The sequence below is a fragment of the Xiphophorus couchianus genome, chromosome 3 (assembly GCF_001444195.1).
Source record: "Xiphophorus couchianus chromosome 3, X_couchianus-1.0, whole genome shotgun sequence".
Taxonomy (NCBI): domain Eukaryota; kingdom Metazoa; phylum Chordata; class Actinopteri; order Cyprinodontiformes; family Poeciliidae; genus Xiphophorus; species Xiphophorus couchianus.
Window position 1 is genome coordinate 15409363 of NC_040230.1, and position 22901 is coordinate 15432263.

At 37.2% G+C, this 22901-nt stretch overlaps 1 protein-coding gene and 1 pseudogene across 2 annotated transcripts; both read left to right on the plus strand.

The window, feature by feature from the left end:
* The first annotated feature begins 127 nt into the window (after nucleotides 1–127).
* LOC114142044 (uncharacterized) lies at nucleotides 128–11063 on the plus strand. Of its 2 annotated transcripts, none has more exons than XM_028013064.1 (7): nucleotides 128–213; nucleotides 4815–7346; nucleotides 7441–7636; nucleotides 8159–8257; nucleotides 8350–8557; nucleotides 8653–8769; nucleotides 10474–10752. In XM_028013064.1, the coding sequence occupies exons 2-7, from the start codon at nucleotides 5080–5082 to the stop codon at nucleotides 10632–10634; spliced, it is 3048 nt and encodes a 1015-aa protein (XP_027868865.1). In that variant the 5' UTR covers nucleotides 128–213; nucleotides 4815–5079; the 3' UTR covers nucleotides 10635–10752. The 2 variants fall into 2 exon arrangements, with proteins under 2 accessions (XP_027868865.1, XP_027868864.1); XM_028013063.1 differs by lacking the exon at nucleotides 128–213 and adding an exon at nucleotides 1561–2795 and having other exon boundaries at nucleotides 10474–11063.
* A 159-nt stretch (nucleotides 11064–11222) lies between these two features.
* Nucleotides 11223–22572, plus strand: LOC114142045 (aquaporin-10-like; annotated as a pseudogene).
* Nucleotides 22573–22901: the final 329 nt, after the last annotated feature.

Genomic DNA, 22901 nt, shown 5'->3' on the forward strand with positions numbered 1-22901 from the left:
TGCATCCATCTGCAGACACACTGAGGGTTTCTTGAAATTACAGAGTTTAATTCAGCTTAGTTTGACAGGCTCTGAGAGAAATTAAGCTTTCTCATATTTAGAGCAGCAGCAACCACAGTTTCCTTTGTTTAAACGGAAGACAATTCGAGAAACAGGTGCATGCAAAACAGCAGCCCCAGGAGGATGACGCACCCCAAGTCTACAACAAATCCTGTAAGTACATTTAATGTTAAATCTATCGATGTTTTGTGTTTGATTCTGTAGAAAACATGTTTGCTCACTACCCTACTAACTGGATATTAATAAGCTGCAATGTAGTGCTTTCTATCTTATCAACATTGCTCTGCCTAAGCTTTTCAACCAATATGTCTGTTATACACACGGTTATGTTGAAGCTATGACATCAGAGTTACATATAAAACATTAATATTCCTGTTGGTTCTTTTTTCTAAGTTTAAGAGTACTCTGTTGATGTGTTTTCATATATTGATTCTGCTTTTGTTCACATTGTGTCGAGGTGGATGTAATTATCATAGTCTTGTGGGAAATGCCAATCATGCACATGTCACACAAGTGTCACAATTGCTTCTCCTTTCTCTGGAGCCTAAAATGCTGATGTCACATTTCATAGGTTGAAGGTGTCTAAAGAATGTGTAGATTGTAAGTAAACATAGCAAACCGAACTGAGTTAGTTAGTAGGTGTGTGTGCACAAACAGTCCTTTGAAGAAGTATTTGCCCCTTAAATACTTAAAGGTTGTTTGCACTGTTAAATACAGTTCACCCTTCTTTGTCAAGTGTACATAGAGTAGAGTAGAAATCAAATAAACACAGAATAGAAATGTCCTTTATTGTGCCACAATGGGGAAATTTCTGTGGAACAACAGCAAAGTGACAGATACACGTTTTAGATTGTCAGTCTAATTATTAATTATCAATCTAATTGCTTCAATTTCCTGAGGGAGTCTTCCCAAAGGATCAATAAAGTACAAGTCTAAGTCTAATTGGTTGAATTGCCCTAGCAGTACCCAGGTCTGATCTGATTACTTCTTGACCTGCAGAAAGAAGTCCTTTAAATATAACTAGCCTGACCGCAGTAAGCAGGCTAACATTCTTCTTCTTCTAATTTAAACAAATTCAGTAACAGGTTAAAAACAAAGAAAAATTGACATGTTCCCATGTGGAATAATTTAGAAAACCTCTTAAGGCATTGGGGCTCTAGCAAGAGCCATTATCCACAAAGTGACACTTTCCAAACTGGTAGGTCACAACAGAGCCTAGAACAACATGTAGGCCTCAATATTCTGGTCAATATGGCAGAGTTCAGAGGCCAAACCCACTGTGAGGTCCAGCTCACATTTTCCATAAGGGATCTTGATGAGCCTCAAGATCTTTGAGAAAATAATATGTGGAGTGTTAGAACAAAGTGTAACATTTGGAAGGTGTGTGTCCTATTTCAGTTGTAAAAATGAATAGCATTTCAACAAAAGACAGTGTTATTTTGCTGACAGTCAAATGTGGTAATGATATACAGTAGTACATCATAATATTGTATATCAGATACACAATATTATGGGGCTACTTGCTACTTTAGAATCTATATGGCTTCTCAATCGGTAGAACCATGAATTCAGAAAATCCTAAGGGAGAAAAAGACCTCAAGCCTAGCATAGACTTTAAAATTTCAAAAATAATGTCGGACTTGATTGTGTCATACGGTGCAAGTGAGATGCTGTAGAAGCTGCTGTCACACTATATGACATAAAGTTGCTGGAACACTATTGTATCAGACCGATCCAACAGACATATCAGTTGATCAATAAATGAAAATCCAGTTGTAACTGTCAATGTGCTTATTATTGCAGTTATGTGCTTAAAAGAGGGAGAGGAGTATAGAAGCAAAAGGAAAGAAGACAATTTACCGGTGCAAATGTCAACATCTGAAGGCTTGAACAGGTCAAGAATCAGACGTTAGTCACAGCACCAATCATATTTTCCCAGAATGCATCAGACACTGCTTGATGCTTCATGTTTGATGCAGGATGTTTTTGGTGAATAGGTGTTTAAAGCATTTGTCACACCAATCGTTTTTGCCTGGCAAAATATTTTGGCTGAGATAACCACACAGGCTGAACCTGAATTTAAGTACAGTCCTTCTCTGGATGGTTCAAATAACAACATTCAGTATTTGTGTGGCCTAGTTAAAGTCTGGACTTCAATCCAATTGCAATCCCATAGTGTGAAACAGGTTGCTATGCTTAAAACCTCTCCAATGTGGCTAAACAATCAATTCCTCAGCAACTGGTTGGCACTTAACACAAAGGGCTGATGGCAGTCGTTGCCGCCAAGGGTTCCAAACCAATTATTAGGGTTAGAAGCTCAAGTTTGTTTGGATGTCTTATTTCCCTCAATTAAGAAAAAAAATGTTTGTTGATGACAAAGTTCATTTAAATAACTTGTGGAAAATCAGAAGAAATCTGCAATGGAGCAAATGCATTTGGACTACTCTGCAGAGGACTACACTCTGCAGTTAGGAATGCTACCCTGCGAGGGGTGGAAAACAATGGCAAAGTGGGAGGAGACAGAATGACAGAGAGAGAAGCTGAGAGGAAGCTAGAGAGCCAAGACAGGAAGACAAACCAGTGTAGCAGGTTTGCGTCACTGTACTCAGTCCATCATGCAAAGCAAAGAGAAGAGCAACAAAGAGAGGAGTTAGATGCTGATGTCACCGCTGAGCGCTGTCCACATCTACCAACATGATGGCTTGGGATGTGATCAGAGGACGCGTTTTGTGAAGGTACGGTTGGTGTTTATGTAAATAAGCAACTTTGTTTCTTTATATTAATGCAGGTTTAAAGTTTTATCCCAGGTTACACAGATGGGAGGCTTAGGAAGCCTGCAGCACAGGTGTTTCTGTAAGCTGACACTCAGACTCTCCTACACTGGAAAGCACCTCTGAAGTCCATTATTAAGAAAATACATACTGTAATATAAGCTTAAAATGCTTCAAACCTTGACAAGTTTTAGTGCTTTGGGTTTTTAGACTTTATATTTGAATAATTTATTGGATTTTTTTCTTATCAGTCATCGCTCTGGAATAGTTTCACCTGCTGGAAATGCCTGTTATGTTGCTGCTTTATACTCAGGTCAATGATAAGACATTGTCTGGCAGCAATATTATCTTTCTCTCAGTGGCCTATATGGAATTTAGGGTGGCTTTGTCATTATCTGTTGTTGCTATGTCTGCTTAAAGTATATGAATCCACTAGCACAAGATTTTTCAATTAGTTTGACTGTCTCACTGAGACCGATACACATTGCATGGAGACTGGTGCTATGGTAGTGAATCAAAACATTGTTTTTAGCTGAGTAGGATTGCTGTAAGGTGAGTTTTTCCAGTTTTTGGTTCAGGTTTAGCCAACAGGTTATCTTGAGCTTGTTGGCTGTATAAACAGATATTATGGTGTGTGTCGAAAGCAGAGACCTGGTAAAGGATTGGGTGTTTTATTTTACTTTGAGGAGAATGTCGTGAAGCAGTAAAATATTGTAATATTAGAAGACTGAAAAGTTCAAAGTAAGTTAAGTTTTTTTATGTTTTCCTACCAGTTGATATAGATTTTTTTTTACAGTGACCTGTAAAAGTATCCGTACAACTTTAATATGTACACAATTTCATACATTACAGTTTTGTTGAAATACTAACACAGTTTCCACATTATTCCACATAATAATGAAGTGGAAGTAAAAAAAAAGATGTTGTTTTGTTTTCTTCACAAATACAAATCAGAAAATTTTGGCCAGCACAGGAATTAATGTGTATTTAATAATTTTTGCTTTTGAGTTACGTTTCTTCCAACTCTACAAAAAAAAACCTTCAAGTTGTTGGCAAAATATCTCAAATTTAGTCATACTTAAAAGAGAGAGCCTGTAACAGTAGTTTTTAAGTTTTGTCACAGATTTCCTGTTTGGATTTAGATCTGAACTTTGATTAGGCCATTCAAACATATGATTATGCTTTGATCTAAAACTTTCAATGGTAGCTCTGGTTGTATTATGGTCCTGTAACAAAAATACAACTTCCTTTCAGTAGCCCTGTATTTAGCTCCATCCATCTCTGACTAGTTTTTGTCATCCTGCTGAAGAACAGCATCCCCATCATCATGCTTCCTGCCACACAGTTTTTTCATGTTGATGAACATATTCAAATTTGGTTTACTCTACAGGTTTGCTGTATTGAGTTCTCTAACACTGGTCTTGGTCTTCCAACTCTTTCATAAAGGAAAGGATCTGTTAGATGTGCTCCTTGGTAGTAATGATGCTATTTGCTGACTGTTTTTTAAAAAGCCTCATCTTAATAGTACATCTTTATTTGTGCTGCAATCAAATTATATATACACAGACTCTCATTATTAATAAGGTAACTGCTGCAGGCTCTTGTTTGATTTTATTTATGGGTTTTAGAATAGGATACAATTGCTTGCCAAGCATTTTATATTTTTATTCATAAAAAATGAAAATGTAAAGAAATTGAGACGTTTCCCTTCTCCTTCCTAGATATGTACAAGTTTGGGTGGTCTGTCACATCAAATTCTATATATATATATTGGAATGACACATTCCAAAAATACATTGGAAAGTGTCATTTTCTATTACAAAAAGCAATATTTTTGCTACTTCAATTGTTCTCTAGTAAAAGCATCTCTGTTACATCCTATATTTATTGATCACTGTGAGCCTGTTTGACTGTTTCTGCTATACACGTCAAAATGTATAATAAACACTGAACACAAAAAATTTACCTTTTTATATTTGGCAGGTCCTGGAAGTATGTCACTGAAGCTGTGAATCGAAATTTGAAGTCTCAGAAAACAAATTCAGAAGAGGAACCAAAGAAGACAATCTAATTGTCAACCACATTTAGGGATACATCCAGAGAATTTCATTTTTGAAATAAGCTTTTTCTTCTTTTTTGCAAAAGTCCTTCAAAAAGACTGGGATCTGTCAAACACCAATTTCTACTTTTTTCTTTTTGAGAAACAAAATTTCATAAAAAAAACAATTCTGTTTTTAACTCTCAAACAATGGACTTGCTCCCACCTTCAACAAGTGAAGATATCCCAGAGAGTACGGGTATGCGATTCACTGTCCGCTCAGCTAACTCTCCTTCCTACAGTCTCACTCGTAGGTCAGGGGTAAGGAAGCGACTGACAGCTGAGAATGCTGATGACACTGATTGTTTAAACACAAAAGAGGACTTGGGTTTTGTCTACCAGAAAGACATCAACCAGAGTGATGCAGAGAGAAACCCCCAAGAGAGTGGGACTGTTGTTGGAGGAAGCCTGGCACTCCATGGCTTGGGCAGGACAGAGGGAAGGGGAGGCAACATGCCAAGCAGAAGTATGAGTTTAGACTTGAGATCAAAGTCAAGAAGTCTATCTAGGACTACCACAGCTGGCGAACCCAAATTGCTTGGTAAAACAGAAATTAGAGGTTTCGAGGAACAAAGGGCAGAAATTGAGAAAATACAGAGAGGTGGGACTTCTTCCTCAAGTCCTACTTACTTTGAAGACAATCACTCAGTAAATCACAAAGACTTTGCAGACAGAGTCGGTAAGGCCAACACACTTCCTGTCAGATTTAAGACCGAGTCCAGGCCTGCCTCGAGGCTCGACTGTCCGTCAGGGCCCCAAGGTGGGCAGAGCATCAAAGAACGCATACAGAAACTCTTTGAATCTGCTGGTGATACAACAGTTGGGGGAACCTTTCCCAGGCGGTTCTCATCGTGTGATGACTACAGTCCGGTGAGAAAAGTGACAACCATCTGGGCTCCAAAGGAAGAAAATCATCCAAGCTCTGAGACGTTAGCTTCTATTGAGACAATCAAACTCAAAGAGAGATCAACAGAGACACGTAGGCAAGAAGAGTTAAGTAGCAAGTATTTAGAGGAAGATGGTTACAGGAGGGAGACGATAGAAATGGGCACAAAGTCCTTGGATAGAGCTAGGAGCAGGAATACAGTTGCAGGTCGAATTAGGTCTGCCAGGACTGGAGCTGGCATGGCACAGTCCCAAACATTTGAAGGATCCGTACTTGCACAGAGAAGGTACAACCAAGAAGACAAAAAAACAGACGTGACTGAAATAAGTAAAGCCCAGAAGGGCAACAAAGAAAGAGATGAAGGAACAAAACAACAAAGTAAACCCAGGAGTGGAATTGCAGATGACATTTTTTATGCAAATCCAAGTGAGGGCACCCTGCCATCGCCAGAGTGGAAAAAACTTCCAGAGATTCTGTCGGCCCCCTCTTCAGCCAGCGTGAGAAATAAGATAAGTCAATTTGAAGCTCTGACACAGAGAGCAGCAAGCGAATTCCAGATCCCAAGGCGAAGTATGTCTGTACAGGCACAGCCCTGCCAACGCCAAGAAGGGGTTAAGAAGAGTGGGTCTGCAAAATTCATAGGTGAGCGAAACTATAAGTGGGAGACGAAGACAGATGGAAGCAGTGAAAAAAGGATGATGTTTGCATCAGAGAAGTCTTTATCACTGGTTGACTTTGGATTCAAATCAAGAATGTCAGAGACAGATTCAGGTAATTTATTAGACAGAAGGAAAAACAATTTATCCAAAGATTTAGGTCAATATAACAGCCACAAGAAAACTTTGCACATCCCTCTTAATGAAGGAGCGGAAAAGCGCAGCAGATTTCTTTTCTCCGAGGACTCAAACTTGAGAGGCACTGTGACATTAACACATACATCAGACATGCAGCCAAGGCCACAGTGGCAAATTTTTTCACCAGTTAGTGATGATGACAAGACTCCGACAAACACCCCTCTGAACACCCCACCTTTTCTTTCACCTGTTGAAGAACCAGAGGATTTCTTTCCCATTGCAGATAACACAAGCCTTCATGTCACTGGACAAGAAGACAAAGCTAAAGATACAGACTCTACTCTTTCTCCTCCGGTCATTCTCTCCCTGACCAGTGAGCCAGATTTTTCCCAGACCAGCAAGTCGGACGTTTTCTTAACAGACAAAGAAAAAACTAAAGATAATGAGTCCCTAGATCTCCCTCCTGACACTTCTTACCAAAACAACTTGTCGGATGTCGTCTATTCAAATGTAAAAGCAGAATTACCTACAGGGAGGAAACAGCTATTGGATCTGAATGCATGGATAGCCGGCCTGGACCCAGAGTACAAAATCTGGAACGAATACATGGGGGAGTGTGAGGATGATGATGAAAGCACACAGAAGGATGATGATTCAAACGACTCTGACTCTGGGGATTCCTCGGTGACCATAACCAGCAACATGAGCCAGTCAGAAAACAGGAGTTTCAGCCTCAGGTAGCTTATGTTTGAATTATTGGATTTCTTGTTTCATGGAAGTTGTAGTTAAAGTGATTTACTTGTTTTTTTTCTCACACTCCTGCTGTATCAGTCTTTCAAACTTGTGCAACTTCTCTGGTACTGACGTCGAATCAGATAATGACAATGATGATTGGCAGCTGCCAGGCCGACGATCTGCCTCATTTAGCTCAGATGTCTCTGCCTTTTCCTGTGTCTCTCTGCTTCCTACTGATGAGCTCGACAAGCTGGTAGAGGAAGTCAAGAACCTAGGGGACGAAACATTACAGGTATAGGCATTGAAGAATTGTTTTATTATCTTTTTATGCCAGTGATTTAAACAAATGATAACTGAAAAAAAACAGTTATCATTTGCAGTTTGTGTCCAACTTCAGTAACTAAGGCAAAAAAAATCTTCATTTTCTTAGGTGGTGAAAGCTAAACTATTTCTGTCTAGTACTCTCATATAGGAAACATTTGGTCTCGTGTATTTCAGGAAGGAAAGGTGAAACTATTGTTTCCCATTTGTTTGTTTCCAACCAAACTATTGGCCTCTGTAGTAAAAAGCTCTGAATGCTAAAGTGATCCATCTGCATTCCAGTAGCATGTGCAAGGCATGCATGCAAAGCTTGTGTGAGTGTGTAAATGTACTCTGAGGCGTGTAATGTTAAGACAGTGCATTCAAGTTAGACTAACATTTTCTTGAGGGACTCTGCATTTAAATTTTACAATTTTCTTCAAAACGTCATTTGTTTTTGGAATGAAAAGTGTCATGGCACTAATCTTTTTTCTCTTTTTCGCCTGTCTTGCAGGACTATGATGATGTGCATGTAGTGGTTCTGCACAAGGAGGTGGGAGTAGGACTTGGGTTCAGTCTGGCAGGGGGTGTAGACCAAAACAAACCTGTCACTGTAAGAAAACCCCCCATTTCTCTTTCTCGTATGGTAAATGTTAAGACATTGTATGTCTTCATTTTTCTGCTGTGTCATTATTTTGCTTTCAGGTTCACAAGGTTTTTAACTCAGGCGTTGCGGCCAAGGAGGGTTCGATTAGTGAGGGAGACCATGTTTTGTCCATTAACGGCACTGCTTTTTCAAAAAGTACTCACTTGGAGGCTCTGAGGACCCTCAAAAGGGCGAAGAGTAGAGAGATGGCAGTGGTGGTCTTGAGGAAAGGTGACCTCAGTCAGTCAGAGACTCAGTATGAGACAGGTGAGAGGCAATGCTTTACAAAGAGTCTAAACATGCAAGTCTTTGACATTGGAACTTAAAGTTAAGTACAATGTGTGAATTTTTACACTTTAAAGGCCAGCGTGTGTGCATCCAACTCGAGAAGAACAGCGTGGATCTGGGTTTCAGCCTGATGGGAGGTGTAGGGTCCAATCTAGGGAACAAACCACTCACCGTCCAGAAGATCTTCCGGGGTAAGAACAACAAAAACACTATTTGTGCCATTTATGCGGAATAGACCAATATCACTTATTAAATAAAAACTATTAGCAAATTCCTCAATTTCATCATACCATATTACATTACATTACATTATATTTTATTACATTATGTTACATTATATTATATTATATTATATTATATTGCTGTATAACAGCTCTCTGTAAGTTGTGTTCATATGGAGAAAATGATATCATAAATCAAATTATTTAAGAATTTGTTTCAGAAGTAAGAAACACAGTCAGCCATGTCTTATAGATCCAAAAGTCTTTAAGAAAACCTAAAAGGTTTTGCAACTTTCTGCATTATTATGAGAGGGTATACCTTGTGATTTTATAAGTAAACATCAGCTTGTCAGGTTTCTAGCTTTGCTTTGTGCCACAGCATCTCAATTAGATTCCAGTTTGGACAAGTCTGGACTTTGACCTCAAAGCCATTGCTGCAATTTAGTGTTGACCTTGATCATTGCCCTGCTACGCAGACAGAGTGTGCTTAAGCTGAAAGTCTTTAACCAAAGCACCAAAATTCTCCCACAGGTTTTTATGGTAGAGAACAGAACGTCTGTTCGTAGTTCAGAGGTGATAAAGCCCCCGACGTGTTTGACTGTGATGCTCTTTTTCTGAAATACTGTTAGTTTTAAGGTTGTTGTAACATCTTCTTAAAACTTCCACGTTCGCCTCACCAGTCTGCACAGGACTTTGCTACAAACCTTGGGTGCAGGAAAATCATATATTTAAAAAAATATATAAGACAGAACTTTGTTTGTTTTGAGTTGTTTTGTCCTTGAAACTCTATAGGGACACATTTCCCAGTCTATTTTTAGTGCCAACTCATGAACACTAACCTTCACTGATGCAAATAAAACTTTACATGTTGGTTTCTTTTGTGACTTCTTGGACGAGATGTCACCGTCACTCTTGGAAGTCAGAGTCCATCGAGAGAGCCCACAAATGCACAGGAAGAACATGTGCGTTCTGGAACAGTGGTGCTACTTACTATGCAGCCCCTAATACTGAACTAATCCAATAAATGTGGTTTGATTGATTGAAGTATTTTGACGTGGAGGGTGTTACCTTTAATAGATCCAGTCGTAAAAAAAATACCCTGCATTTTGCATTTACTCTGGTTATCTTTATCTGATGTACGATTTGGTGGTCTGAAACATTTAAGTGTGGCTAAGAAGCAAGAAAGTAGTCATATCTGAGGACATAAATACGTCCTTACACTGTATGTGTAAGAGCAGTGACATAAGCGAAAGTTCATTTTCACATTTTAATCATGATGACACAAATTAATCTGTCAGTAGTTTTCTCCTGCAATCAAACCATTTGTTTTTCCAGTTTTATGCATGTCAAAATATTGAGTATGTTGGAAGTATTTTGGTTTTCTTTCTTTTGTGTTGTGCAACAGTAGATATATGGGTCTAAAAATTTTAATGATTTAGAAGCTTGCCCTATATGTGTAATATAAAAGATAATATGTGAATTTCTGTTCAGCTTTAATTCAAAATATTAAATAGACAAACTCAGTGAAATAGCAGTCCCATGCCTGTTTGCTTATAGCATGAGCTAAGCTAGTAAGGCTTTAAAAAAAAACTTTGAATTGCCACAATTACATCTTTTTTGAAAAAGCCACTGTCATAAAATTGTATGTAAAGTTGTTTTTTTTTATCCTTTCAGGTGGTCCTATTGACAAGATGTTCCCTGGTGATGAGATTTTAGAAATTCAAGGCTTCAGCGTGGTGGGGAGGAGACGTCTGGAAGTGTGGAATTTCATTAAAACTCTTACCTCCGGGCCTGTGGAGGTGGTGCTACGACGGCCGGTTAAAGTTACGCATTGATGAGGACAGCGCTGATGCTTCACCTTGTTCACAATTTAAAGAATGTGGACCAACCAGAAACTCAGAGGCTGTACAATTGACGGCTTTGGACCCTGCCATGGAAAATAACTTTTAAAAATAAAACCGTCGCGACTTTGAATGTGTTGAACAAACAGTCATCATGATGGTATGAGCAAAGGAATCCTAAAACCAGGTCAAAGGTGTACACTTTTCCCATTATGTGTCTTCATGTAAATCTACCTCAAGGCCTGAGATGTTTAGTGTAATAAATTGTATCAATGTGTTACACATTTATAAAGCCAACCAACATTTAAAGAGAAAATGTTGTCAATATGTAAAAATCTGACAATGTATTTTACCCAATGTGTTTTATTGTGAATAACTGCTTTTATTTTGATGTATTTTTAATAAATAGATATTTTCATTAAATTAAGTATTCTTAGTTTTACTAGAGAGAGAGGACTATTAACCTGCTTTATTTTGATTGACATATGGGTTAATGTTTGTAACACAATTATAATTTTAAAATGCTTATGAAATATTTCTTCTGACTTTTTAATAATTTTTGAGGGTTTGTTAAAGGGAGAAAACGATACTTTAAAAAAGTACTTTATATTTTTATACTGTACATTTTTGCAGTATTCTTGTCTGTTTCTCTTTAACACTGTTTTAGTTTCTGTCCCTTTAAGATCAGATAGTTCAACTTATTGATCGAAAACTTTGAAAGGCAGAGGCTCAGTCTTTGTTTGAACTGTGTAAAGATAACGTGGCAGAGAAATGTTAAGACAGAGATAGAATTAAAGGTAAGGACATTTTTGCGTTAAACGTACAAATACTAGAGATATCAGCATTACTAAGTTCAACTGGAGTTTTAAAAAAGTACAAGCTGTAAAACATCGCTGCATGTAATCTTCATGTACGTCCTGAATTAACTGAGGCATGGCCTCATACTGGTCATATTTATTTAAAAAAGGGAACTTGAAACGGCTTTATTTTCTGTTAAAGTAAAACCCTTAGAGGTAGACGTGACTATTTGCACAGGCTTCCTTTTGTAATAAAGAGAAGATAACAGTATCTGACAACGACTGTGATAAACCATAAAATATCAAATCCAGTAAAATATACAAAGTGACATAAGATACAAAAACGTTTGCTGGTTTTAATGAAATTGTATGTAATTGACCAACAGAGTCCTGGATAATTAAAGGAATCTTTTTTTATTTACATAAAAAAAACTTTAAAATGTGTGACGTGTTTATATTCATGCCTCTTTACTCTGATCCTTCTAAATAGAATCCAATACGATAAAGTGGCCCAAAAGAGAGCTTCCCTTTTCACTTTAATTTGTGTAGAAATTCATTTATTCAGTGAAGGTTACAGAGGTTTGTTAGGAGGAATTGGTGAACAAACAACAGCATGAAGAACACAGCAAACAGCTTAGGGAGAGTTTGTGGAGAAGCATAATGAAGGATTTGGTTATGAAATCAAACACACCCTCGGTGCTGAAGATGCTTGTATCAAGTCAAGTCCAAAATCAGCACAGCCACCAGTCGGGAAATTTTAGAGCACTTCATTCTTCCCTAGTGACGAGCTTTATGGAGATGCTCTATTTATCAACGGGACTTTGTACCTGATCACATTGTCAAACATGTGACACATATTAATACCTGATTTAATGACCACAGTGTCACTATGCCTGATTGGCCAGCATGCTGACCTCACCCAGATCCTTACGGCTATGAGATACAGCCACTTGAAAGATGAGACACATCCAATTCAACAATGTAGATCAGCTGTAGGCTGCAATTAAAGAAAGCAGAGTTGTGGTACAGCAGGTGGACTGCCTCCATGTCAACTTCATTGAAACAGTATTTCATGCAAAAGGAGCCCAAAACAAGTACTAAAAGCAGAACCTTCACAGAACATTTTCAGAAAGCGGACAGTTTTGTATTAACAATCCTTTTTATTCTAATTTGACTGAATATTGTGTTTTCTTTACCAGTAGATCAGTCATGAAATTTGACAGGAAATAACTGTTGAAATAAACCAATGTGTGGAATTGATTTAGATGATATTTATTAAAAGTAAAATCTAAAAGTGGGTTTTACTTGTACATAGGTCTGGAGATCAGTTGTCAACGATGCAAAACTCAAACGCAAGACTTGTATAAGTTCTCCTTAGGAAGAAAGTAATAAATGACAAGTTATCAAGTCAAAAAGACACAAATCAGAGTATCATCTGCAGAATAGCGGATTATGGTAAATATGACCGGGGAAGCATACGGTATGCAATGTGAATACCGTTGCAAACCTAACTTTATGAAATTTGAATTAAATAAATAAAAATATATTGTGCAGACATGATGCCAAGGATTAACTGTTAAAAAAATAAAAGTTTGCAATTAAGATGAAAATTACTGAAACGTATGATCAGACATTTTCATCCTTGCAGAAAGCAGGACCGAATTGATTCGTCATAGAATCATTTATCTTATCTGTTGCTTGTTCTCATTTAAAGCACCTCTGATGGTGAAAATCAATAGCAATAAAACGTTGATAAAGCAAGTAAATTATTAGGGTTATGTAACAGTCCTGGGTTCAGCAGGCGGTCATGATGACAACGTTCGTTGTGATGAGAGTGCTTTATCATCTGCAGCTTAATATCACACTAGACGATAATAGATCACAACCAGATCCTAGAAATGTCTCTCTTGGTAATTTGTAGAACAAATTAAGTCCATTCATATCTAGGCATACAGAAATACGTGAATCAAATCTTGTCAGTGCAGTTGTTTCATATATGAGCAGATTCAAATACATTACTGTCATGTCAACTTGAACCAATGTGCAGTCAAATTCACCTCATAAAGACATATTTATTGTTCTAAAGACATTATGTTTGCATTTAATAACCGTTTGCATGCAAACTATTATCACAGCAAACTAATTAATTTCAAGGATTAAAAACTTTCACCATGAGTTATAATGAGTGCAGTCAGGACATAGTATAAATCTCTGTGCTTATGTAACTTGCACAATGCAAACATTTATTTTGGTATGATGCACTCCATCTTTATCTTTGGGATTGCACATTGTCTTGAATCTTTAGTAGGTTTTGAAATCTTGCTTGATTTGATTGGTACTAATTCCTATTTGTTCTGTGTAATTGAAGAAAAAATTTGATAGGTTTTAAAAATGCTCCAATGGTTCATTTAACTCTTTTACAGCTCTCTGATTATATGTTTTTATGGCCTGTCTTTATGTAAGCAACCCCTAATAGATGTAACACATCATGTTATATGCAGCAGCCAATCCTCTTGTGTTTGTCTGATTCTGCAGAGCTGCAGGGTGAACCTGAAGAGACGTAGGCCACAGAGGGGGAGCATCTTTAGACACTCATGTTAGGCACTCATTTATCCCCAACACGACCCTGTATTCACTAAAACAGATCACATCAAACTCCTGAGCAGATTTAGTCAGACGTAAAGGTGAAGAGTGCTCCAATCCAAGTGATTCCAATCCAACCATGCTCAGTTCACGTTCGCTGAGAGTGAGGAGCGCTCTGATCCGACAATGCATGGCTGAGTTCTTGGGAACATTCGTCTTGCTTGTAAGTTACACGAAAGTTTTAATTCATCCTTGAAATATGTCTTAAAAACAATGAGAGCATGCTTGTCTGGTTTTCAACCAAAACTGTACAATTTATGAGAAAAGCCAATCATTTTCCTGCAGCTTTCAAAACGAATTTATGAAACATTTTATTGTTGCATTTTATTGATTTTTCCTTGTCAAAGTGATTTCAAGCTAAGATTTAAAATAAAAAAATCAGGACTTGAAAAGGTTAAAATCCAAACTTTCACAAGGTAGCTTAATTTGTTTTGCAGGGGATTTGGGAAAATACATTTAACCTTCCTCTGGTGTTAGCGTTCTGCTGCCATCTGTAGTGTTAGCGGGTCATTTTGGACCCGTGTATTAAATCAGCCATAAAATACCCTAAAAACAATCTTTTATCATTCAATGTTTTTCTTAACTCTTGTTTAGCTGGTTGGGCTCCCTCATCCATGAAAAGATTGGTTTTAATATTTTTTTGTGGCCCCCTGGGCCTTTGTTTTAACAGCATACCCCTCGTTTTCAATGTCTAAAAAGTGGTCAAGTGAACCTTAAAAATCCTCTTATAAAAAGACTAGACACGAGAACCTTCTAAAGAATTACATTAAAATTTGGGCATTGAATATAAACAAACAATAAGGAAATTGCTCATTTAAAACAGATACACAAAAATTGATAAAATAGGCTTTTCATTTTTATGGATGACTGGAGTAACCAGTCATGTTTTTAGTCCTCATTTAAAGTAGGCGACAGTTTCTGCACATCTCAGGGTTTTATGGAGTAATTACTTCCTGAATGCTTCCTTCCTGATTTAGTTTTGGTCACAAGACAACTGAGAAAACTAGTCTACATAACCTTACACATCATCATGTGTAAGGTTCACACTTGACAAGTTACTATTATATCTAGTTAAACTCAATACCATTCCGTGCCTTGTAGACACATGATCAGATTTAGAAATATATCCTGTGGCAAAACAATAAATCAATTTAGGGCTGGTGTAATGACTGTTACACCAGCCCTAAATTGTCAGCAGCATTCTAGCTGAACATTTCATACAGATGAGTTTAGCTAAAGTGCTTTATAAAAGTTACAAACAGACAGGAACCAAACTACCGGTACATAAAAAGAACTTGGAAAAAGTAAATAAATGTGAAATGGCTTAAAAGAATGAGATATTGAGAAAATGTAGCACTGTTTAAAAAAGCCAACATGGATGTGTCCTTAGTTTGCTTTTTAGACCGTCTAAGTTGTCCTCAGGTCTTCATGTGTCTCCCCATAAGTTTTAATTCTTAGTTTAGGTATCAACAGACGTCCTTTTCCAAAAGACCTTAGGGGCCTGTAAAAGCAAATCAGGAAACAATAAGTTGGACTAAGATCATTACCAGTTTAAAATACCAGTTGAGGCAATTTAATCTATTTTAAATGTGCAGGAAGCTAATTCAAAGACCTTAAAATGTCATGAAAAGACTTTGGTGTGCATTTGCATCAATTGTGATAGTTTGCAGAGGTATATTTATGTGCAGTAGTGCATTGCTTCTTTTAATTGGTAGTTCAAATACCACATAAAATGCAGTTTCTCCCATCACATGCCGATGCTCTTGGGCCTCCAGATCTACATAATGGTGAGTGAATGTTTGAGCATTTAGACTGTGACTAGGTTAAAGTGGCTCTTATGTAAAACCACTGAGTAGTTATGTGACTATAAAAGCTCCATAAGCATAGAGCATTCACCAGATTTAGATATATGAAGGGCTTTAAATGTTTAGATAAATATTCTGCAGTTCGTTGTTTAGAATTCAGATTTTTATGCTTATTTTTATATTGGGTTTTAAAGGGATTTTAAAAAAATATTTAGGACTGTTGTTCTATCAGATCCAACCTTGGCGATTTTATCTCCAACCTGTAGTCACTGGATTTATAGTGTTTCTTATCTTGTTTTTGATATCCTTCACTTGGTTGCCAAATGTATTAGATCAATAACTATTATACAGGAACTTTAAGGACGTAATATTCTTACAACAAAGTCATTATATTTTATTAGACCACTCTTTGGAGCTACACCAGCTTCAGTATCTCTAGGAAGACTTTCCATTAAGTTTACAAGCATTTTTTCTTGTTGTTGTTTTTTCTTCCAGAATCCTATTTATGAGGGCAGATACTAATGTTTTACAAAAATATATCCCTACAAGAAATATCTATTTCTAACACCATTTTGGCGTAGAACAATTTTAACTGAATTTACTTTTTTTTTTAATCAATTTATACCTGTAGATGAGTAAATGACTGCTAAGAATGTTGCAGCAAAATGTACGTCTACCTATGATAACCTTCATATTCTTCACAGTGAATGGAGAGTTTCTTTTAATTTAAACCTAAGATGTCTTGTTTGTGTTTGTGTGTGTGTGTCATGAAGCTCTTTGGCTTATCAGCAGCAGCGCAGGTAAAAACCAGCAGAGAGACTAAAGGCCAAACTCTGTCGATCCACCTGTCTTGGGCCATGGGAGTTATGTCAGCCACGTATCTCACCAAGGGGATCTCAGGTAAAAATTGAAGGCCAGCTACAATATTCACAGAATGTTCTCTGTGTTTAATGAGTAAACTCATGTTGTTAATGCATTACAGAAAATGAAAGTGAGAATTAATTGCTGATAAGCAGAAGGATAAGAACATTGACTTTTAGTGCATTAACTGATTTGAGCCTCTGTTCAAAATGCATCAGTGACATTTGAAGTTTGGTTTTGCATTATAAGTATCTATGTCTTTATTTCTCCCCAGGTGCCCACCTGAACCCCGCGGTGTCTCTGAGTTTCTGTATTTTGGGAAAGCTGCGGTGGGGACAGCTGTTGCCCTATTGTGTGTCACAGATCTTTGGGGCGTATGTGGGAGCAGCACTGGTCTATTTGCTCTACTACGGTTTGTCTTTCTGCTATTACTGTATGTGTTCCTGCAGGACCTGTCAGATATGTTGACAGCTTTTTATTTTAAGCACAGAAGAATTAAAGATAAAGCCAAACCAATCAGTTATATAAAAATAGAATAATATAGAAAACATGCAGAACATTTGATAAATTTGAAATAATTTACTAAATAAAATAAATAAATGAGCTCATTTCTCACCACAAATAAACTTAATTGTGGATTACAAGTAAATAAGTAAAAAATGGGCCCATCCTGAATGAGCAGTAGATTAATGTACAAAAACCATTAGCAAAATTGTATAAGAGTGAAAATATGTTTCAGTAAAAGCATAAAATAAGGCAAATCAGATCATAATTGCCTCTCTATCATGTGAAAACATTTAAAAAATGGTGACCCACAAATTATCTGATCGGCCACATTATCAGTCATAATGTTGGTTCCATGGTAATATATTAAAATTGTTTTATTGCTTGGCATTGCTTAGACAGATCAATAAAAATGACAGCACTGTATTTTTTACAATGCCTGGGTAATATTATTTAAAATGTCAACAGCAGCAATAACAGTAATGTGTTGCTTTCTAATCGAGGACACAATTTTGAAATTGGTTTAAAATATGCCGACCCCAAACTTCACCTCTTTATAGAAAAGGAAGAAAAAAGAAAACTCCTAAATTTGGGGAGTCTTGTCATGTTTTAGGCTTTAGTTAAAACCGTGGGACAGTTGCTCAGCAATAAAGTGGGCTGCCATTTTAATAAAGCAAGGATTTTCTGGACTAGCTGCTTTTTTGATCACAATGTTTTTTCTGTGCTGTGAACGTCTGCAGCAGACTGGAGTAAGTCTGAAGGGATCAGGTTTAAATAATCTGATAGTTACTGGAGCTACAGGATTTAAAACAGGACTTAAGGGATCAAATAAAACACCTACAGAGATTAAAAGTTTGTTAAAATAATAAAGAATGTTTAATTTATTTTTCAAAATAAAACTAAGGCATTCGGCGCAGAGGTTGTAATAATATTCAGAAAAGTAAGACATAAACCTAATCATTTTGTCTCTTGTTAAACCTGTTCTTTTTTTTCTGCAGATGCTATAATGGAGTTTAGTGGGGGCGTGTTGACCGTCTATGGGCCAAACGAAACAGCATCTATATTTGCCACTTATCCATCTGAGTACCTCCCATTAGGAAAGGGCTTTCTGGACCAAGTCAGTGTTTATCAAGATGAAAACTGTTCTTTAGTAGATAACCTTTGACTGAAGCTTTTATTGATTCTAAAATCTTAATTTGATCAGGTGGTGGGCACCGGAATGCTGCTGCTGTGCCTCCTGAGTTTGACCGAAAAGAGGAACACCCCTGCTCCTCCTGATCTGATTGCTCCCATAGTTGCAGGCATCGTGCTCGGCATCATCATGTCCATGTCGGCTAACTGTGGCGCTGCTTTAAATCCCGCTCGAGACCTGGGGCCACGCCTCCTCACGCTGACTGCAGGCTGGGGAACCGAAGTCTTTACGTAAGAACACGGCCCTGCGTTGCTCATTCACCTCTAATTCAGCAGTCAGACAACTGAAGAATGACTGAATATCTTAACACATTTCTAGGAAATCTTTGCTCTGTAGTTGCGATCTGAAAGATGAGAGATGAGAAAGATGAAAGATGAGTTTTACACAACACCTGATAAGAATCTGTTGTTTGTTCCACAACACAAGCTATGAATAGGATTTTAAGAGCCTTGCTCCACAAATACCTGACTCAGCAGATATTATCTGCTCAAGGCGGCATGCATTGACTCTTCAGTTTCAGGGCAAAACTCCAAAAAGCTTTTAGGTGTGGCTTTTCACTGCTGACTCATTATTTACAACACTTGCGAAGAGAAGCGGCTGCTCTTTGTCATTTTATTTGTAGTTCAGTTTAACAAGTGATTATTAGAAAGTGATTATTGCCTGGACTGGGAAGGGTATGTAGGAAGATGATTACTGCAATTTATCCCTTTTCCACCAGTGAGAGCCCACACATCCATTTCATATGGATATTGTTAAAGTTATTTTCTTAGGTCAAGAAAAAAAAGAAAATAAATCGGAGTGCAGATTTAATTTTTCAGAGCATGTCTCAAAAGACTTGTTATATCAGAAAAGTCCATTTTAAATTGACTAATATGCTTTGAAAATCTAAAGAAAGGCTGATTGTGATTTTTTTAGATCCCATACAGCAATATTCAGTCTTTAGCCTTTCAATAAAATGTTTGTCCCATCGACATTTAGATTTGTCTTAGTTTACAACACTGATAATGTCTTGCCGCCTGGCAAACATTTAAATCCTGAACATTTTTGTAATTTTATTATTTCTCCTCAGGTGTTACAACTACTGGTTCTGGGTACCAATTGTGGCTCCGATTATTGGGGCTCTTACAGGCACTTCTTTGTATTTGATCTTCATCGAATGGCAGCTGCCTGATGAACCGCAGGAGAGTCACCCTAAAATCTGTTCAGTGGGAGCATCAAGCTGTCCGTCGCTATGTGGGAAAAAGGAGAGGAATCAAAGTAAACATATTTTTAATTACTAAATGTTAGTAAGAGACATTTAAGCCTTCATGCCAAAGCAAATAACTACTAATTGTTCATCCTAGTTGGTTGGTGATATTTTATAAAAATGAATTATTTAGCTCTGCAGGTAAAACACAATCATTTCCTGAGTTATGTCAATAAACTGCGTTAATCCTATTTAAAAACTACTGAAAATGTGCTGAGGTAACATAACAGTTTAACTTCTCCACAATTGAAAGTTGCAGTTCAATATGCGTCGGTTGCATCAAAAATTCATCTTAATCTGAACAAATAATAGTAAGTTACTGTAATATGTTAACAAAACGCGGCTGTTTTTTTACAACAAAAAAAACTGTAAAATACACTCCAGCATAAACCAAAGTAATCCCATCTGAAGCGAAAACAGGTTACTAGAACAAATTACTGAATTCTTAGAATTACTGTCAAACAAAACAAAACCGGCTGAGAAAATCAGACTAGAAAGAGACAGAATGGATAGAAAGAGAAAACTAGACAATATAAGTTCAGAGGAGTCCGATTGCAATTTGTAAAGTTCTACACAGTTGAACAAGTTTTATCCTATTGTTGGGTTGTGGCTGTAAATGGAGCTGGAGCCAGAGGCCACTGAGGAAAACAGAAACCAAAAAACCTAAACTGCATTTAAACCATTGTGCAAAACCAGAACTCAAACCAACATGAAAACCGACCAGTCAGGAGAAGCACAGGACATTTGTTTAGTGGTGATTATTGGTACTGAGACTCTTCAGTACTAAATGCTTCAGTGACTCTACTTCTATGGGACTACCACAAGGCTCCATTTTTGAAACTGCAGCCACTTGGTGCTATTTACTCGTAATCTTTTTTTTAATTATTATTATTATTTTAAAAGAAACAAGACCAATGTCATGTTTCAGCTCAATGCCAACAGCAGCACCCCACGTTTATGTTCCCTGGCTGATCTTATGTGACAAAACCAGTATTACAAATGGTGATGTGGGATTGCACTGTTCCTTTATACTCAACAAATGCTAAAATATTTCTTGTTGACTACCTGTGCAATATGTTCTGCTGTTAAATTTTCTGCAACTACATATTCCACAGTAAAATATCAGTGGTAGCAGTTGAGTTAGATGGCAACTCAGCCACAAAGTGGCTGGCCACTTAAAATTGTAGAGTGGGGTCAAAAGATGCTGTGGTGTAAAAAAGCTGAAAGTTTCTGCAAAGTCAACAACTACAGATCTCCAAGCCTTATTTTGGCCTTCACACAGAGCTTTGCATAGAGAGTGGGCTTATGTGCCTCCAAAGTTTGGTAACAAAACCAAACATTGGAGGCTATCTGCAGGCTACAAGTAGATCTGAGAAGAAGATAATTTCTACAGTTCGACCCTTAGATTCTTCTTGCCTCAAGCAAAAATATATAGTGGGCTTGTTTGAAATAATATCTTGTTGATTCATACAAGCTTGTGTCACAGAGTCTTCCCTGGAAGATGTCATATAAGCTTCTTTAGATGTGACAAAATTCATATTTTTTTAACGAATAACAAGACATTTTAATTAATTTAATGCTCCCAGTTGCCCCCCTCTTCTTCCAACATGTCAGAGCACCAGTTGCATAAACCAACAAGTTTCTTTTTATCTCCTGGTTAAGCCCAGAGTGTTTATTATATGGCGTTCTTTGTGTGTGCAGAAAGTCAGGACTTGGCTCTGACCAAGTCCTGACTTGGTTTTAGGTGCACCACGTTTGTTGCCGACAGAGGGAGCAGGTTATCTGATAGAGAGGCACTGCATTTTCCCTCAGTTCTGAATATGTGAATGTGAATGTGAATATGCAGCTGCAAGCAAATCTTAAAGGTTAATCCCAAACGTTTTTTTAAAATGGCACTCCAACATTCCCAGATGTTCATACTGTATGTTAGTATGTCTAAAATAGAGAGAGACTAAACTAGAACTCATCTTCTACAAGCATATTTTATACAAGTACAACTTTTTCTAAAGGTCATTGAGAGGTTTATATTGCTGCATTTGTTTTTCCTTTGTTTTAACTCGGAGGAATCAATCATATTTGCACAACCAGTCATTTCTTGCTTGAAGATATATAATTTTCAAATTACGATTAAAGTTGCTGTGAATGTGTGCAACTGACAGGTTGATTTTTGTTCAAATAAGGTTTTTTATAGACCTTTTTGCATGCATTTGTGTAATTACACATGCCATTGCATATTGTGTTAAGACAGGTTTGTAAAGACACATATAATCTTTCTTCCTTGTCCATAAGATTTATTCAAAGTATGATAGTTGTGGTTAAATAAATGTATACAAAGAATTAAGAGTGCTATATTCTTCACAATTTAAATTCTTACATTGTCACTTCAAGTTTTGAAAACTGATTTCATTTGGATGTTTTGTTGGAACTAATGAATTTAACAATAGTGGAGACAATGCTGACAAAGAATGGTGTAACAATTAATATGCACTTATTTGTATGATGTGTAAGATTTTTTTTCTTTTAAGAAATTGTGTTGATTGATGTTTCAGTTAATCTAATTTATGGTCTGTATGAAATGCAGGTTATAGTGACAAAAGAAGTCAGATCATGGTCAATATATTGTAGAAACCTTACCTGTAATCTGACATAAATCCTACATAATTTAGCTGAAAACCAACAGTTTTCAATTGTGCAGAAAAGCCCTCTTTGGGCTTACACAGTGAGCAGGTTTACCTGGTATTACCTTATTGCTTTATAAGCACATTTCGTATATTTTCTTTTTCTTCACTTGCCAAAAATATCAATATTTCAAAAGCATGTAATCAGCTGCTCTTTAGGTCTTCCACATCATGAGAGTCTAATGATAAGAACAAACTGTACAGATAACAGAAAGGTCTGATTGTCTGCAATGTACTGCTTATGTATACTCATTCAAGGACTCCATAAAAGCTAGATAACACCGTTTTAAAACCCAGCACCGTTAGAGGAGTTCAGAGTTCAGCTAGACAGTTATGTGGTTATTGTTTCTATCATATTAGCCCCTTACATTCATACATCCATCCATCCATTTTCTGTACACCCTTGTCCCTAGGGGGTTCAGGGGGATGTTGGTGTCTATCTCCAGCTAACGTTCCGGGCGAGAGGCGGGGTTCACCCTGGACAGGTCGCCAGTCTGTCGCAGGGCAACACAGAGACAGACAGGACAAACAACCA

Bases quoted from the DNA above. Each gene is read 5' to 3' on its own strand.
- LOC114142044 (XM_028013064.1), top strand. From the start codon at position 5,080: ATGGACTTGCTCCCACCTTCAACAAGTGAAGATATCCCAGAGAGTACG. The intron at 7,637-8,158 runs GTATAGGCATTG...CCTGTCTTGCAG, and splicing joins TAGGGGACGAAACATTACAG to GACTATGATGATGTGCATGT. The intron at 8,558-8,652 runs GTGAGAGGCAAT...TACACTTTAAAG, and splicing joins AGAGACTCAGTATGAGACAG to GCCAGCGTGTGTGCATCCAA.